The sequence below is a fragment of the Pseudophryne corroboree genome, chromosome 4, assembly GCF_028390025.1.
Source record: "Pseudophryne corroboree isolate aPseCor3 chromosome 4, aPseCor3.hap2, whole genome shotgun sequence".
In the NCBI taxonomy this organism is placed as follows: Eukaryota; Metazoa; Chordata; class Amphibia; order Anura; family Myobatrachidae; genus Pseudophryne; species Pseudophryne corroboree.
Window position 1 is genome coordinate 771301124 of NC_086447.1, and position 18090 is coordinate 771319213.

Below are 18090 nucleotides of genomic sequence, written 5' to 3' on the forward strand. Positions count from 1 at the left end.
GAGCCCAGTCAGGGGGAGGGAGGGAGCGAGGGAAAGGCAGGAAAGTACAAGAAGGAAAATTGGGAGAAAAGAACACATTTATGAGTAGGGGCAGAGTCCATAGAAAAACAAAATCAGCATCAGAGTAGTATGGCTCAGCAGAGAGACGTAAAGCACAAAGAATGAAAAACATCAAAAAAGTACACTTAGTAGTACAAAAATACTCTGCACAAGTAGCCATGGGAAACCATAAACAGTCCATGGTCTATAAATTTACAGCAGAGAATGGGGGAGTCAGAGGGGAATAACAGATGTATTAACTTTAAGTAACAATCAAATATGAAACAGTATGAAGAAATAAGGGGGATCAGCTCAAATAAAGGAGAGCTAGCCCTTATCAAGGCATAACTAATGTGGGGACCTGAATCCTTGGGTTAGCTAACATAGTAATCATTCTGAAGCTGGTAGAGAACTTCAACATACAATAAACAGAATCCAGGGTGGAGCTACAGCGCCCATTAATCTTCTAATGGCAAGCAACCAGCAAGACAAACTCAAACAATGGAATACTAATGGCCTAAACACATACAGAAGTACAGCAGAGCCAAGGAAACCAGAACCATTATTCGTGGTCCGGGGCTGCATCAGGCACTCCAGCGAGCTGCCGTCTTCCAGTATTGTACGTGTCCACGGAAGCAGCGTTGGACACTTCAGGTCGATGCCGCTGTTTGGAGCTGCGAACCTTACGCCAGGGGTTCATCGTAGGGTTGGGACGAAGTGGATAGATCCAGTGGGTCTAGCCAGTTTGGGAGTACAGTGGGAGATATCCCCAAATACGAACAAAAGTTGCTTACACCTTCATACTCCTGCAGAACATGGAGAGTCCCCTTATGGGATATTTGAATGCTGAAGGGGGAATTCCCAGCGAAATTTGATACCATGTTTCTTAAGGTTTTCAGTAAGGCGGCGTAAGAGGAGTCTCTGTTGTAGGGTAGCCCACAAAAGATCTTGGAAAATTTGAATTTGGTGGCCAATAAAATTAATATCTGACAACTGCCTGGACACCTTAAGGATCTCCTACTTCTCCCGGAAATAGTGAAGTCTACAAATGACGTCTCAAGGCCGTTCTGTTGGGACGCTGTGCATGGTGCGCTCTGTCAAACACAATCTGGTAGTCAGAGTCTGTACCTAGGAGTTCATTAAATATTTTGGTCAGAGCATCTTCAATATTCTGAGAAGGAACATCTTCAGGCAGCACCCTTACTCTCAGATTATTTCTGCGGCTTCTGTTGTCAATATAGTCAAGCCAGCGCCTCATATCCATAAATGAGCGTGATTGACGGGAGATCAAGTCATGCAAATCAGATAACTTAGAGTCCACTGCTTCCCTATGTTCTTCCAACGTTACCCCTCTGTCTGCAACCTGGGTGATTTCAGATTGTATGGAGGAGATACCCGCCTGAATAGAGTCCTGTATCCGTTGTTCCATGGATAGCAAGTCTTGTTGTATATCCTGGCGAATTGGGAGCGACTGCAGGTTTGTAAGAATGGTAACCAAATCAGACAATTCTGCATGAGGTTGAGGAGATTGGGCAAGAGCAGGGATATCTGCAGCCTTACTCATATCCATGGTATCAGAGGCCACAGACTCTGACGAGTTAGCTGACGAGGTGGAATCAGAAACAGGGGTACCAAATAATGAGTGAAATGCTGTAGCTTGAGAAGGTTTGGCCGGAGTCTTCACCAATTTCTTGGAGGAACGGCGTCTCGGCATGAGGTAAGGGTCAAGGCGTAGTCAGGGAGGTCCCCTCCTAAAGAATCATGAAGTCGGGCTGAGCGCTAATGTGTAAGTGATACATCGTATATTCCCCTCAACGTGGCATCGTCAAGTCATAGCAGCTAAAGGCTTGGTCTCCATATCTCGGAGGAAAGGAGACTTCCACTCGGAAGTTAGATCAAAAAGTCCAGAGCGCAGAAATCCATCACACCTAGTCGCAGGACCATGACTGATGTGTAGGAAAGGTAATTTCAGCAATGTGTAGAGAAACTGGCTTAGGCGTAACCTGCATAAGTCGCCACAGGATGGAGCTCCAAGGCAAGGTATAGCAGTGCTGGAGTGTATCAGTGGCTGAACACAGCAAACTGGCTGTCAGCTGCCCATTTAGTGTGAGCTAACAAGTTGTGATATTGTGCATCCACAGGGCACAGGGAGCTTCAACAGGGAATTGCACCCAGTGTGGGTTATGCAAATTTCAGCTACAGGTCCTAGGGAGAGCAGGGGGGACCAGCAGCACTGTCGCTGGTAAGTTCTGTGCTGCGTCTTTCCGCGTTCCGCTCTCCGGTGGGAGCCAGTAACTTAGGTCCCGGCTTCTGGAAGCAGTGCAGGCAGTCCCCCGCGAGGACAGCAGTATCGTCCCCCGACACCGCGACCCGCTTACCAAAATAGACAATTTTTAAATGTATTTTGCTTCAAGTTGTCTTTATTAATAAATTCTCGCAAAATGTTAAGAAATTACACATATTTGGGGAGACAAATACATTAGGAGAGTTCAGAACCATGCATTGTTTATTTTACACGAGAGTACCAGGCGAGGCAGCCATGTTGGGTGCACTACATAGATTACACTGTGCGATAAGCAAAACATGGCAGTAAGGCATACAAATGTAAAATGAAAAGCAACTAACAGGACACCTTATACAGCTTAAACAGTAAGGAAAATTGTCTTCCTCTATAATTGCTTTTAGATCATTTTAAACTGAGCTGAGGGGAAAATAAAAAAAGAGGGTCCAGTTACATTTTGAAATAATTTACATTAAAAAAAAATCTGAGCAAAAAATAAAAATGTATAATAATTCTCCAACACTCCGAAGTTGGTAAGCACATATTGTGAATTGCATAAAATATCTATATGAATCCCACATAATCACTGTTACACACTGGTTCTCACTGAGCGGAGCTTGAGGCAAGAGGAGTGTCATTCAGTTCCTCAGCTGATGAGTGTATGCAGCAGGTAGCAGTGCAGGATCACTGGAAGTGTTGTGGATCTCTAATAATCTCAGGTCTCTGAGGAGTTAAGTGAAAAACTACTGTTGCCCACTGTGATGCTCTAAGACACTGACAAGATGGCACCGCACTTATGTGCAGTAATATTATGGTCAGTAGCCATCTTGGTACAGGGAGCGAAACCTCCCTAGAGGAACAGAATGGAATCTGTGCAGTAGCGTTCTCCCCTTTCAACACCTTTTACATCCAAATAGGATAATAGTGATAACACTCCCACATAGTCATCTAAATGGGATGTACTCTCCATCCTGGCGGTCAACATACCGCCGCCGGGATCCCGGCCACCAGAATGGCACCCATAGAGTGGTAATAGATCCTGTGGCGAGCGCAGCAAGCCACTGAGCCTGCAGCGTGGTGAATGCAGTGAGCCCGCAAGGGGCTTCATTGCGCTCGCCCCCCATGCCAGCATTTTGGCATTCGGGATCCTGGCATTGGTATGCAGACCGCCAGGATCCCGGATGCTGGTCACCCATACCCAACGCATCTAAATGACTACTTGTGCCTGGTGTAGGATTTTCAAATACAGTATGTGTAGGTTACGGTATACAAGGATTTACAACCCTATAGGAACTGAGATCTAAGGTGTATTGCATGTAGTCACCAAAAAAAAGAGTTTATTTTATGGCAGTAGTTTCCAAACTGGGGGCTGTGACACCCTGGGGTGCCTCGGGAAAGAGGGGTGCCTCCCCAAAAACGGCCTGACCACCGCTGAGGTCAAATGTGCAACGCTGCCCCCTGAGTAACTCCCATCGCCGGGAAAGCTATTCTTCCGGAGAGAGAGTGTTTAGGAGGCGCTACCACTCCTCCTGCCATTTCGCCATGCGCCCTTCACCCATTCTTGGCCTCCCTGGTTACAATCGGTTACACAAACTCACAGCAATGGCAGGTTCTTCTGTCACAAAAATAAGTCTACATGCCAGTGAATTGTTGCATCAAAACACACAACCCCCTTAGCATTGGTAACTAGTCACTGTGCTAATGGCTGCATGTATTAATGAACTCTTATTTGCTTGAAACCAATAGGAAAGTAGAGCCTTAGCATTGGTAACCGATCACAGCTCTAACTAATGTGCTAACTGCCATATGTATTGTTTGATGTTAAGCCCCCACCCTCGTTTATATCCCATCAGCCTTTCTAAGCCAATCACAACTCAGTTTAAAACTTAAAACCCAAAGAAGACTTTAAACTAACAATCCACAGGAGCCACACTCAAATCATAGAGTGAACAAACACAGCGTACAACAAGCAGGTGGTAGCGTAGGGCTCCCCAGATGGAGTAAGACAAACTGATTTAACAGGTACTGTAGCACCAAAAGTCCTTTTTCCTCTGTACTCATCTGGAAGACATTGCCAACCTTGGGAATGTTTCATAGCTGCGCCCAAGGAAGCCACATCTGTGCGCAAAATCTTGTGTCACTAATCGCAAACACATTGAACTTTTAAAATTTGTTAAAAGTATTAACGGAGGACCAGGTAGCTGCCTTGCACAACTGCTCCAAGCCACCCAAGTGGGGCTCATCAATCTAATAGAATGAGCCAAAGCACACTTGGGCACAGGGGCCTGTTACAAGTGTTATGCCTGATGAATAGTAACTGTGATCGTCTAACAACTCATTGTTTTATTGCTGGCCAATCATGTTTGTGTGCATCATACAAGATTAGGAGACTGTCAGTCGTAAGCATTGACGCCGATCTATCCAATATAATTCCCCAAACCAAAGCCAGAAGGGACAGATTATCTTTACTACCTGGAGCTAAATAGTGATGCAATGCTGGAATCACAACATTCTGATTTAAGTGGAACCTGGGAATCACTTTTGGATAAAAAGAGGGAACCACTTGGAAGACAACCCGGTCCGAGTGGAAAATGGTAAATGAAATATTGAGATTTACATGAGCAGTCCGCTAATTCAGACACTTGTCTGGCAGAAGAGATAGCAGAAATTACATCTTTGAGGTACTAGAAGTCCACGTAATCAAGCAGCTCAAAGGATGGCTACTGCAATGATGAGTGTTAAAGTATGGTCACAGTGTATCACACATGGACACGAAACACACCCTGAAGGAACTTTTGAACTTCAGGAACAGTAGCCAATTTTTTTTTTTTTAAAAAGGGTAGCAAGCCATAATCTGCATTTGCAGGGAGTTAAGCTTTAATCCACTTTTTGAGCGATCCTGTAGGTGAACTTGGATGCCAAAGGGCGTACCCTCTGCTATTCACATCAAGAAAAACAGCTAAGAACCTATGATCGATGTACATGGAGCTACACCTTAAGGGTCTGTGAGTGAAAGCTGGCAAATAGGACTGCCACAAATTAAGAGACCATTGTCCCCAGCAACTGCATGCACTGGAGTACTGATACTAGAGTGGAAGCCGAGAGAACGGACACCTGATGCAAGTTGGACAATAAATTGTCCTCTGCAACAAGCTCCAGAATGAGCTGGTGTCAAAGAGGAAACCAAAGAACTTGACACATAGTGATCAACCGTAAGATGGGAAATAATTTATTGCGGAGCCATGCTCTTAGAAACTCTATTGTAATAGAAGATTAGACTAGAGAAATTCTGCCAACTATGCTTTCAAAATCAGGATGTCGAGGTATGGGATAACAGTAACCATGTTCATCCGCAAAAGTGCAGTCATCACTGGCAGGATCTTCATAAAGAACCATGGAGCCACAGGGCTTTGAGAGAGGCGCACCTGCCCCGTCCGGGCTGCCTATCTCCCTGATGACTACCACGGAAGTTACCGGAATAACCCCAAGAAGGCGTTCTACAAAATTACTGAAAATCACTGGTCCCGTTATCTAACAGCCTTAGTAGACAGGAAAGCAGAGTTTCCAGCTTCTGAATCTGCAATGATGGTACCAAGCTCTGGCCCAAAAAGGTCCAGTGAAAAGGAAATGCCTCTAACGCTTTCTTAGATTTTGCATTTGCCGCTCCGCATTTAAGGCAAACAGAATGCTTGTGGCTGCAACAGACAAAGCAGAAAACGGTGTCAAGTCAACGGTTGCATCCATAAGGGCATCCCCATATAGGCCAGCATATCCATGGTATGGTCCGTAGATCAGATCTGGACAGCAACCTTAAACCAAACTGATCCATCCTTTTCTCAGCTGCCTTGTTAGCCCAAATACAGGCTAACCCCGGACCAGAGGGAAGCCCCTGTGGTTATAAAAATGCACTTGACCACAACCTTCACATTTCTGATCAAAAGCGTAATTTAAGGACATCCAAAAGAGGTAAAGTAGTTGCACTGCCAGCCTAAAAAAAAATGGAGGCATCTGATGCAATAAGGTAGGCTGAAGCAAAGCAACCTGGCAGCTGATAACACCCATCAGGCTTCTGCCATGCCTCCGACAATTAGTGAGACAAGTGGGAAATAGATGGTAATTGGACAGTCTTCTATTTAGTCCAATGGAGTCGTAGGTTCAAGTTCTCATAGAGAACGCCGCAAGAGACTAAAGAAGGAGAGTATAGGCCCTTTAAAGGACAAGAGGGGAGTCTTAATCAAAAATGATAATGACATAGCAAACAAACTAAACAAGTTTTTTTCAACGGTATTTACTAGAGAGGACCAAATGCTGGGTCTAACACAAAATCTCAACAAAGATAGTGTCCCACTGCTAAATGCTTATTTATGTGAGGAGGTAGTCTGTGACCGATTAAAAAAATTCAAGATTAATAAGTCACCTGGTCCCGATGGAATTCACCCGAGGGTTCTTATGGAGCTGCACGCTGAATTAGCAAGACGTCTATTTTTGATCTTCATGGATTCGGTTAAATCGGGTATGGTTCCCAAAGACTGGCGTATAGCGGAGGTAGTGCCGATATTCAAAAAGGGGAACAAAGCTGAACCAGGTAATTATAGACCAGTTAGTCTTACATCTATAGTGGGGAAGTATTGGAAGGTATTCTAAGGGACAGTATCCAAAAGTTCCTTGAAGCAAATAAGTTCATTAAAAGAAACCAACATGGATTTTAAGGACAGATCATGTCAGACCAACTTACTTGGCTTTTATGAAACAGTAAGTGCGAACCTTGATAAGAGTAAGGAGGTGGATGTAATCTTTTTAGACTTTGCCAAAGCTTTCGACACTGTACCACACATGCGTCTTATCTATAAGCTACAAGAAATAGGGCTAGGGAGCACAATATGCACTTGGGTCAGTAATTGGTTAGATAATAGGGAGCAGCACGTTGTGGTCAATGGATCATTTTCAAATTGGACTAAAGTACTAAGTGGTGTGCCACAAGGGTCTGTACTCGGACCACTTTTGTTCAACATTTTCATCAATGACCTAACAGTAGGACTAGAGAGCATGGTGTCAATTTTCGCAGACGATACCAAATTGTGTAAGGTTATAAATACAGAGGGGGATGCTGAGTTTCTTCAGAACAACTTAACTAAACTGGAAGCATGGGCAGCAAAATGGAGAATGAGATTCAACACAGACAAGTGTAAGGTTATGCACTGTGGGGGCAAGACCGAAAATAACACCTACATACTAAATGGGGTAATATTAGGGGATTCTGTACTGGAAAAAGACTTAGGGGTTCACATAGATAAATTAAGCAGCAGTACCCAAAGTAGGAGTGCAGCAAAGAAGGCAAATAAGATATTAGCATGCATAAAACGGGGAATTGATGCAAGGGACGAGAGTATTATACTCCCACTATATAAATCACTAGTGAGGCCACATCTTGGATACTGTGTGCAATTTTGGGCACCATATTACAAAAAGGATATCCTGGAGCTAGAAAAGGTTCAGAGGTGGGCGACCAAACTAATCAAGGGCATGGAGACGTTGGTTAGAGGAGAGGACTTTCCGCACACTGAGGCAAAAAGTTTTTTTCACAGTAAGGACAATAGGTGTTTGGAATTCCCTGCCTGAGAGAGTAGTAATGGCGGACTCAGTCAACACCTTCAAGAATGGGTTAGATAAATTCCTATTGGATAAAGAATTTCAGGGTCATGGTGCGTAGGCACGCATTAGTGTTAATATAACTAGTCCTAACATAAAAATAACTAGTCCTATAATAAGACTGTATAGGAGACCACAAATAGGTTGAACTCGATGGACAATTGTCTTTTTTCAACCTTAGTTACTATGTAAGTAATAAGGGTAACAAAAATGAAACTCACAAAGCTGCTCCAGCAAACAAAGTTACTGCCCACTCTTGGGGCACACAAGATAAAGTTGCGATTGGCTCAGAGGGGATGATGTGATGCACAGGAGAAGTGCTTAGCTGCTAACAAGTTTAATATAATGTCAAAGCTCCTCACAGCACTCTCTACATACCAGGGTTGGCAATGGCCCTCAGATAAGAGGACAGTAGTAACATTAATCCTTTGAAATTATAGAATATAGGTTTCCTAAATTAACAAAAAAAAAAAAAAAACAAAGCTGTAAACAAACATGTGAGCAAGAAACCATCACCAGTCAACCTGCAGACTCAGCATCTTACCTTGGCAGTCATTAGAGACACTGCCTTAGGATCCGGTAATGTGCTTGGGATACTGCTACACAGTTGCCACATAAACCTAGGAAACACAAAGATTTATTCACTCTTTTATACAGTATCCTGACATTATGAATAAAAGATATAGAATATACATGCTTACCCAAAATATGTGTGCTCAAAGATGTTCTTGTCCTGTAGAAATTGCATGTTGTCATGCCAGATCCACTGTGAAAAGGACACATTTTCACACATTATAATATTGTAGCTGCAATCATATTATTCTTACTACAGGTTGAGTATCCCATATCCAAATATTCTGAAATACGGAATATTCCGAAATACAGAATTTGAGTGAGATAGTGAAACCTTTGTTTTCTGATGGCTTAATGTACACCAACTTTGTTAAAAACAAAAAATTATTATAAATATTGTATTAAATGTCCTTCAGGCTGTGTGTATTAGGTGCATATGAAACATAGATTAATTGTGTGAATGTACACACAATTTTTTAATGCACAAAGTTCTTAAAAATATTGTCTAAAGTTACCTTCAGGATGTGTGTATAAGGTGTATATGTAACAAATGCATTCTGTGTTTAGACTTGGGTCCCATCGCCATGATCTCTCATTATGGTATGCAATTATTCCAAAATACAGAAACATCAGATATCTAAAATACTTCTGGACCCAAGCATTTTGGATAAAGGATACTCAACCTGTATTAACTGATGTGATATCAGTCAATTAGCATTTCTTGGCAACGTAGAGCAGGCATTCCCAACCACGGTCCTCAAGGCACACCAACAGTGCAGGTTTTAGTGATATCCAGGCTGCAGCACAGATGGTCAAATCAAAATAACTGAGCTACTAATTAAGTCACCTGTGCTGAAGCCTGGATATCACTAAAACCTGCACTGTTATGGGCCCTACTCACTGGCCGAGGTGCCCGATGGCCGATACGGCCGACGAGCGACCCGGCGGCGGGGGGGGCAGTGACGGGGGGAGTGAAGCTTCTTCACTCCCCCCGTCACCCGGCTCCATAGACGTGCAGGCAAATATGGACGAGATCGTCCATATTGGCCTGCATGCACAGCCGACAGGAGACCAGCGATGAACGAGCGCGGGGACGCGCATCGTTCATCGCTTAAGTCTCCACACTGAAAGATATGAACGAGATCTCGTTCATTTATGAACGAGATCGTTCATATCTTTCAAAATATCGGCCAGTGTGTAGGGCCCATTAGTGTGCCTTGAGGACCGTGGTTGGGAATGCCTGACGTAGAGCAAATACACTTAGTATGTAGAGAAAACAAGGCAGAGTCCTCAAACAGAAGCCAGAAAGTGGAACTGCTGTAGAAATATATATAATGCTTTGCTGACAGCTGATCTAGAGAAAAACTATTTGTATAGAAACAGAGAATTTGATGGCAGATAAGAACCATTTGGCCCATCTAGTCTGCACTAGAATTTTTTCTTCATCATATTGCAGGACTAGATACCTAGAGCACCACATGTGGTTTCTCCCAGTAAGTCACAGATGTGGCCACACTCATCATGGCTACATCTAAGCGCGATCGTGCCTTGTTAGGCGAGACCGCATGCAGGTCTGGGGCGCGCACATGCTCTATTCGCATGAATGGGAGCGGCTAAATATGCAGCTTGGCAGGGCTAGACACCGGCATGCCTAGCCACGTTGAGTGTGCCTGTTTGCCGCATATGAGCGTGGCTACATCTGTATGTATGAAACAGCATAGGCATACTAAGGAAGAGCTGTACGCTACAGGAATGTAGATAATTGAGTTTGCCATGCAATGCTTACTCATATTTCAGCAAAAAGGACAATGGTTTACACAATAAAAAGAGTCACCATAATAAGACATCAAAAATTACTAATATCAATGGGTTGTCTACGTTCTGTACCATTTACCAAAAAAAAAAAAAAGATTTTAAACCTACCGGTAAATCTTTTTCTCCTAGTCCGTAGAGGATGCTGGGTACTCCGTAAGGACCATGAGGGTATAGACGGGCTCCGCAGGAGACATGGGCACTATAAAGAACTTTAGAATGGGTGTGCACTGGCTCCTCCCTCTATGCCCCTCCTCCAGACCTCAGTTAGAGAAACTGTGCCCTGAGGAGACGGACAGTACGAGGAAAGGATTTTGTTAATCGAAGGGCAAGATTCATACCAGCCCACACCATCCACACCGTATAACATGGAATATACGAACCAGTTAACAGTATGAAACAAAACAGCATCAGCCCGAGACGGATACAAACTGTAACATAACCCTTATGTAAGCAAAAACTATATACAAGTCTTGCAGAAATTTGTCCGCACTGGGAAGGGCGCCCAGCATCCTCTACGGACTAGGAGAAAAAGATTTACCGGTAGGTTTAAAATCTTATTTTCTCTTACGTCCCAGAGGATGCTGGGGACTCCGTAAGGACCATGGGGATTATACCAAAGCTCCAGACCGGGTGGGAGAGTGCGGATTACTTTGCAGCACCGATTGAGCAAACAATAGGTCCTCATCAGCCAGGGTATCAAACTTGTAGAACTTTGCAAAAGTGTTTGACAGCGACCAAGTCGCCGCTCGGCAAAGCTGTAATGCCGAGACGCCTCGGGCAGCCACCCAAGAAGAGCCCACCTTCCTAGTGGAATGGGCCTTTGCCAAATTTGGTAACGGCAATCCAGCCGTAGAATGAGCCTGCTGAATCGTGTTACAGATCCAGCAAGCAATAGTCTGCTTAGAAGCAGGAGCGCCAACCTTGTTGGCTGCATACAGGACAAACAGAGCCTCTGTTTTCCTAACCGGAGCCGTCCTGGCTACATAAATTTTCAAGGCCCTGACTACATCAAGGGACTTGGAATCCTCCAAGTCCCCTGTAGCCACAGGCACCACAATAGGTTGGTACCACCTTAGGCAAAAATTGAGGACGAGTCCTTAATTCTGCTCTATCCACATGGAAAATCAGATAGGGGCTCTTGTGAGACAAAGCCGCCAATTTAGACATCCGCCTTGCAGATGCCAAGGCCAACAACATGACCACCTTCCAAGTGAGAAATTTAAATTCAACCGTTTGAAGGCTCAAACCAGTGAGATTTCAGGAACTGTAACACCACGTTAAGGTCCCATGGTGCCACAGGAGGCACAAAAGGAGGCTGGATGTGCAGCACTCCCTTTACAAAAGTCTGGACTTCTGGGAGAGAAGCCAATTTCTTCTGAAAGAAAATTGATGGGGCCGAAATCTGTACCTTAATGGAGCCTAATTTTAGGCCCATATCCACTCCTGTCTGTAGAAAGTGGAGAAAACGGCCCAGATGGAAATCTTCAGCAGGAGCATTCTTGGCCTCACCCCAAGATACATACTTTCTCCAGATACGGTGATAATACTTCGCCGTCACCTCCTTCCTAGCCCTGGAATTACACTCGGGGATTCAGAATTACAGACCAGTGATCGTGTGCGGAATCTTGGTGTTGTCCTGGATGGTGGCTTGACACTTAAACATCAGATATCAGCCACAATCAAATCCTCATTCTTTCACCTGAGGAACATAGCCAGAATCAAGCACTTAATTCCCTCAGATGATATGCCAAAAGTAATACATGCATTTGTTTCATCTCGATTAGACTACTGTAATGCCCTCTACCTTAGTCTCCCAGCAAAAGAATTGCAACGCTTACAGCTGGTGCAAAACACAGCTGCCAGACTGTTAACCAACCAGCCCCATTCTAGCCACATAACACCCATCCTCTACTCCCTTCACTGGCTGCCTGTAAGATGGCGAATCATCTTCAAGATTGGCTTACTGAGTTTCAAAGCATTACATGACCAGGGCCCAAGGTACCTGAAACAGCTTCTGACCCCATACTGCCCCACTCGATTACTGCGATCTGTAGATGAAGGACTTTTAGCAGTACCTAGAATCTACCGTAATTCATCTGGGGGTCGAGCTTTTAGTCATGCGGCTCCGACTCTATGGAACTCGCTTCCCCGCACAGTGCGAGAGGCCCCAACAATAGAATCCTTCAAAAGTAGACTCAAGACTTTCCTGTTTACTCAAGCATTTCCATAGTATCCCTTTTAGTATCTTCATGCTGTTGTATTTTATGAAAATGTACTTCAGTATTTTCTGTACTATATTATGCTATGTACTGTATCTGCTAAGCGCCTTGAGTCCTATTGGAGAAAGAGCGCTATATAAATAAAATTATTATTAAATTATTATTATTATTATAATTATTATTATGTAGGGATGACTTCTTCCGGAATGCCTTTTCCAGCTAGGATTCGGCGTTCAAACGCCATGCCGTCAAACGCAACCGCGGTAAGTCTTGGAACAGACAGGGCCCCTGTTGCAACAGGTCCTCTCTGAGAGGAAGAGGCCACGGATCTTCTGTGAGCATTTCCTGAAGATCTGAATACCAGGCCCTGCAAGGCCAATCTGGAACAATGAGTATTGTTTGCACTCTTTTTCGTCTTATGATTCTCAATATTTTTGAGATGAGTGGAAGAGGAGGGAACACATAGACCGACTGAAACACCCACGGTGTCACCAGGGCGTCCACTGCTACTGCCTGAGGGTCCCTTGACCTGGCACAATACCTCCGAAGCTTCTTGTTGAGGCGTGACGCCTTCATGTCTATTTGAGGAAGTCCCCAATGACTTGTTATTTCTGCAAAAACTTCTCGATGAAGTCCCCACTCCCCTGGATGGAGATCGTGTCTGCTGAGGAAGTCTGCTTCCCAGTTGTCTACTCCCGGAATGAAGTCTGCTGTCAAAGCGCTTACATGATACATGATTTTCCGCCCAGCGAAGAATCCTGGTGGCTTCCGCCATCGCCACTCTTCTCCTTGTTCCGCCTTGGCGGTTTACATGCGCCACGGCTGTGACGTCTGACTGAATCAGAACCGGTAGGTCGCGAAGAAGATTCTCCGCTTGACGCAGGCTGTTGTATATGGCCCTTAATTCCAGTACGTTGATGTGTAGGCAAGCCTCCTGGCTTGACCATAGTCCCTGGAAGTTTCTTCCTTGTGTGACTGCTCCCCATCCTCGGAGGCTCATGTCCGTGGTCACCAGAACCCAGTCCTGAATGCCGAACCTGCGACCCTCTAGAAGGTGAGCACTCTGCAGCCACCACAGGAGAGATACCCTGGCCCTGGGGGACAGGCTGATTTTTTGATTAATGTGCAGATGGGACCCGGACCACTTGTCCAGAAGTCCTCGCATGAAACCTGCCGAAGGGAATGGCCTCGTAGGACGCCACCATTTTTCCCAGTACTCGAGTGCATTGATGGGCCGACACACTTTTCGGTTTCAACAGGTCTCTGACCATGTTCTGGAGTTCCTGGGCTTTTTCCATCGGGAGAAAAACCCTCCTTTGTTCCGTGTCCAGAATCATGCCCAAGAAAGTCAACCGGGTCGTCGGAACCAACTGTGACTTTGGTAGATTGATAATCCAGCCGTGTTGCTGCAGCACTCTTAGGGAGAGCGACACGCTTTGTAGCAACTGTTCTCTCGATCTCGCTTTTATCAGGAGATCGTCCAAGTACGGGATAATTGTGACTCCCTGCCTGCGCAGGAGCACCATCATTTCCGCCATTACCTTAGTGAAAACCCTCGGGCCGTGGAAAGCCCAAACGGCAAGGTCTGAAACTGGTAATGACAGTCCTTTACAGCAAATCTCAGGTACGCCTGATGAGGATATATGGGGACATGAAGGTATGCATCCTTTATGTCTAGTGACACCATAAAATCCCCCCCTTCCAGGCTGGAGATAACCGCCCTGAGTGATTCCATCTTGAATTTGAACCTTTTCAAGTACTGGTTTAGGGATTTTAAATTCAGAATAGGTCTGACCGAGCCATCCGGTTTCGGGACCACAAACAGGGTTGAATAGTACCCCTTCCCCTGTTGAAGTAGGGGAACCTTAACAACCACTTGTTGCTGACACCGTTTTTGAATTGCAGCTAAAACTATCTCCCTTTCTGGGGAAGAAGCTGGTAAGGCAGATTTGAAAAACCGGCGAGGAGGCACGTCTTCGAATTACAGCTTGTAACCCTGGGATACAATTTCCATTGCCCAGGCATCCACCTCTGATTGAACCCAGACGTGGCTGAAGAGTCGAAGACATGCCCCCACCGGGGCGGACTCCCTCAGCAGAGTCCCAGCGTCATGCGGTGGATTTAGTAGAAGCCGGGGAGGACTTCTGCTCCTGGGAACTAGTCGTAGCCGGCAGTTTTTTCCCTCTACCCTTACCTCTGGCGAGGAAGGAAGAGCCCCGACCTCTTCTGGACTTATGCGACCGAAAGGACTGCATCTGATATTGTGGCGTTTTCTTTTGCTGTGAGGAAACATAAGGCAAAAAAGTAGATTTACCTGCAGCAGCCGTGGAAACCAGGTCCGTGAGACCCTCCCCAAATAAGTCCTCACCTTTGTAAGGCAAAACCTCCATATGCCTCTTTGAGTCGGCATCACCCGTCCATTGGCAGATCCACAGGGCTCGCCTAGCAGAAATCGCCATGGCGTTGGCTCTCGAACCTAGCAGGCCAACGTCTCTCTGAGCATCTCTCATATATAGGACTGCGTCTTTAATGTGACCTAAGGTCAATAAAATGGTATCCCTATCCAGGGTATCAAAGTCAGCTGACAAGGTATCCGTCTAAGCCGCCACAGCACTACAAACCCAAGCCGACGCTATTGCTGGTCTGAGCAAGGCACCCGTATGTGTATAAATTGACTTCAAGGTAGTTTTCTGCCTGCGATCCGCAGGATCCTTGAGGGCTGCCGTATCCGGAGACGGCAGTGCCACCTTTTTGGACAAGCGCGTTAAAGCCTTGTCCACCCTGGGCGAGGATTCCCACCGTACCCTGTCCTTTGCCGGGAAAGGATACGCCATAAGAATTCTCTTGGGAATCTGCAGTTTCTCGTCTGCGGTTTCCCAAGGTTTTTCAAATAACTAATTCAGCTCATGAGATGGGGGAAAAGTTACCTCAGGTTTCTTTTCCTTAAACACGTGTACCCTCGTGTCAGGGACAGAGGGGCCATCTGTGATATGTAAAACATCTTTTATTGCAATAACCATATAATGAATACTTTTGGCCACCCTTGGGTGTAACCTCGCATCATCGTAGACGACACTGGAGTCAGAATCCGTGTCTGTATCAGTGTCTGCTACTTGGGACAGTGGGCGTTTCTGAGACCCAGAAGGGCCCTGTGACACAGTCAAAGCCATGGATTGACTCCCTGTTTTATCTCTGGACTCTGCTTTGTCCAATCTCTTATGTAATAAACCACATTTGCATTTAAAACATTCCACATATCCAACCAGTCAGGTGTCGGCATTGCCGACGGATACACCACAATCATCTGCTCCACCTCCTCCCTAGAAGAGCCTTCCACTTCACATATCCCGACACACACGTACCGACACCCCCACACACTCAGGGAAAATAAGAATTTACTTACCGATAATTCTATTTCTCGGAGTCCGTAGTGGATGCTGGGGTTCCTGAAAGGACCATGGGGTTCCTGAAAGGACCATGGGGAATAGCGGCTCCGCAGGAGACAGGGCACAAAAAGTAAAGCTTTAGGATCAGGTGGTGTGCACTGGCTCCTCCCCCTATGACCCTCCTCCAAGCCTCAGTTAGGATACTGTGCCCGGACGAGCGTACACAATAAGGAAGGATTTATGAATCCCGGGTAAGACTCATACCAGCCACACCAATCACACTGTACAACCTGTGATCTGAACCCAGTTAACAGTATGATAACAGCGGAGCCTCTGAAAGATGGCTCACAACAATAATAACCCGATTTTTGTAACTATGTACAAGTATTGCAGATAATCCGCACTTGGGATGGGCGCCCAGCATCCACTACGGACTCCGAGAAATAGAATTATCGGTAAGTAAATTCTTATTTTCTCTATCGTCCTAGTGGATGCTGGGGTTCCTGAAAGGACCATGGGGATTATACCAAAGCTCCCAAACGGGCGGGAGAGTGCGGATGACTCTGCAGCACCGAATGAGAGAACTCCAGGTCCTCCTTAGCCAGGTTATCAAATTTGTAGGATTTTACAAACGTGTTTGCCCCTGACTAAATAGCCGCTCGGCAAAGTTGTAAAGCCGAGACCCCTCGGGCAGCCGCCCAAGATGAGCCCACCTTCCTTGTGGAATGGGCATTTACATATTTTGGCTGTGGCAGGCCTGCCACAGAATGTGCAAGCTGAATTGTATTACACATCCAACTAGCAAAAGTCTGCTTAGAAGCAAGAGCACCCAGTTTGTTGGGTGCATACAGGATAACAGCAAGTCAGTTTTCCTGACTCCAGCCGTCCTAGAACCTATATTTTCAGGGCCCTGACCACATCTAGCAACTTGGAGTCCTCCAAGTCCCTAGTAGGCGCAAGACACCACAATAAGCTGGTTCAGGTGAAACACTGACACCACCTTAGGGAGAGAACTGGGGACGAGTCCGCAGCTCTGCCCTGTCCGAATGGACAAACAGATATGGGCTTTTTTGAGAAAAAAACCACCAATTTGACACTCGCCTGGTCCAGGCCAGGTCCAAGAGCATGTTCACTTTTCATGTGAGATGCTTCAAATCCACAGATTTGACTGGTTTTAAACCAATGTGTTTTGAGGAATCCCAGAACTACGTTGAGATCCCACAGTGCCACTGGAGGCACAAAAGGGGGTTGTATATGCAATACTCCCTTGACAAACTTCTGGACTTCAGGAACTGAAGCCAATTTTTTCTGGAAGAAAAATCGACAGGGCCGAAATTTGAACCTTAATGGACCCCAATTTGAGGCCCATAGACACTCCTGTTTGCAGGAAATGCAGGAATCGACCGAGTTGAAATTTCTTCGTGGGGCCTTCCTGGCCTCACACCACGCAACATATTTTCGCCACATGTGGTGATAATGTTGTGCGGTCACCTCCTTTCTGGCTTTGACCAGGGTAGGAATGACCTCTTCCTGAATGCCTTTTCCCTTAGGATCCGGCGTTCCACCGCCATGCCGTCAAACGCAGCTGCGGTAAGTCTTGGAACAGACATGGTACTTGCTGAAACAAGTCCCTTCTTAGCGGCAGAGGCCATAAGTCCTCTGTGAGCATCTCTTGAAGTTCCGGGTACCAAGTCCTTCTTGGCCAATCCGGAGCCATGAGTATAGTTCTTACTCCTCTACGTCTTATAATTCTCAGTACCTTAGGTATGAAAAGCAGAGGATGGAACACATACACCGACTGGTACACCCACGGTGTTACCAGAACGTCCACAGCTATTGCCTGAGGGTCTCTTAACCTGGCGCAATACCTGTCCCGTTTTTTGTTCAGACGGGACGCCATCATGTCCACCTTTGGTAATTCCCAACGGTTTACAATCATGTGGAAAACTTCCCCATGAAGTTCCCACTCTGCCGGGTGGAGGTCGTGCCTACTGAGGAAGTCTGCTTCCCAGTTTCCATTCCCGGAATTAAACACTGCTGACAGTGCTATCACATGATTTTCCGCCCAGCGAAAAGTCCTTGCAGTTTTTGCCACTGCCCTCCTGCTTCTTGTGCCGCCCCGTCTATT

General features: G+C 45.8%; 1 protein-coding gene across 6 annotated transcripts in view; it reads right to left on the reverse strand.

Annotated features, from left to right (window-relative positions):
* USP34 (ubiquitin specific peptidase 34) overlaps positions 1 to 18090 on the reverse strand; it is a 438538-nt gene that overhangs the window by 108434 nt on the left and 312014 nt on the right. For all 6 annotated transcript variants that reach the window (XM_063918244.1, XM_063918241.1, XM_063918240.1 and 3 more), the window contains 2 exons: positions 8671 to 8735; positions 8514 to 8589 (listed from right to left, as the gene is read on the reverse strand). In XM_063918244.1, the coding sequence (XP_063774314.1) occupies positions 8514 to 8589; positions 8671 to 8735 (141 nt within the window). The remainder of the gene's footprint in view (positions 1 to 8513; positions 8590 to 8670; positions 8736 to 18090) is intronic.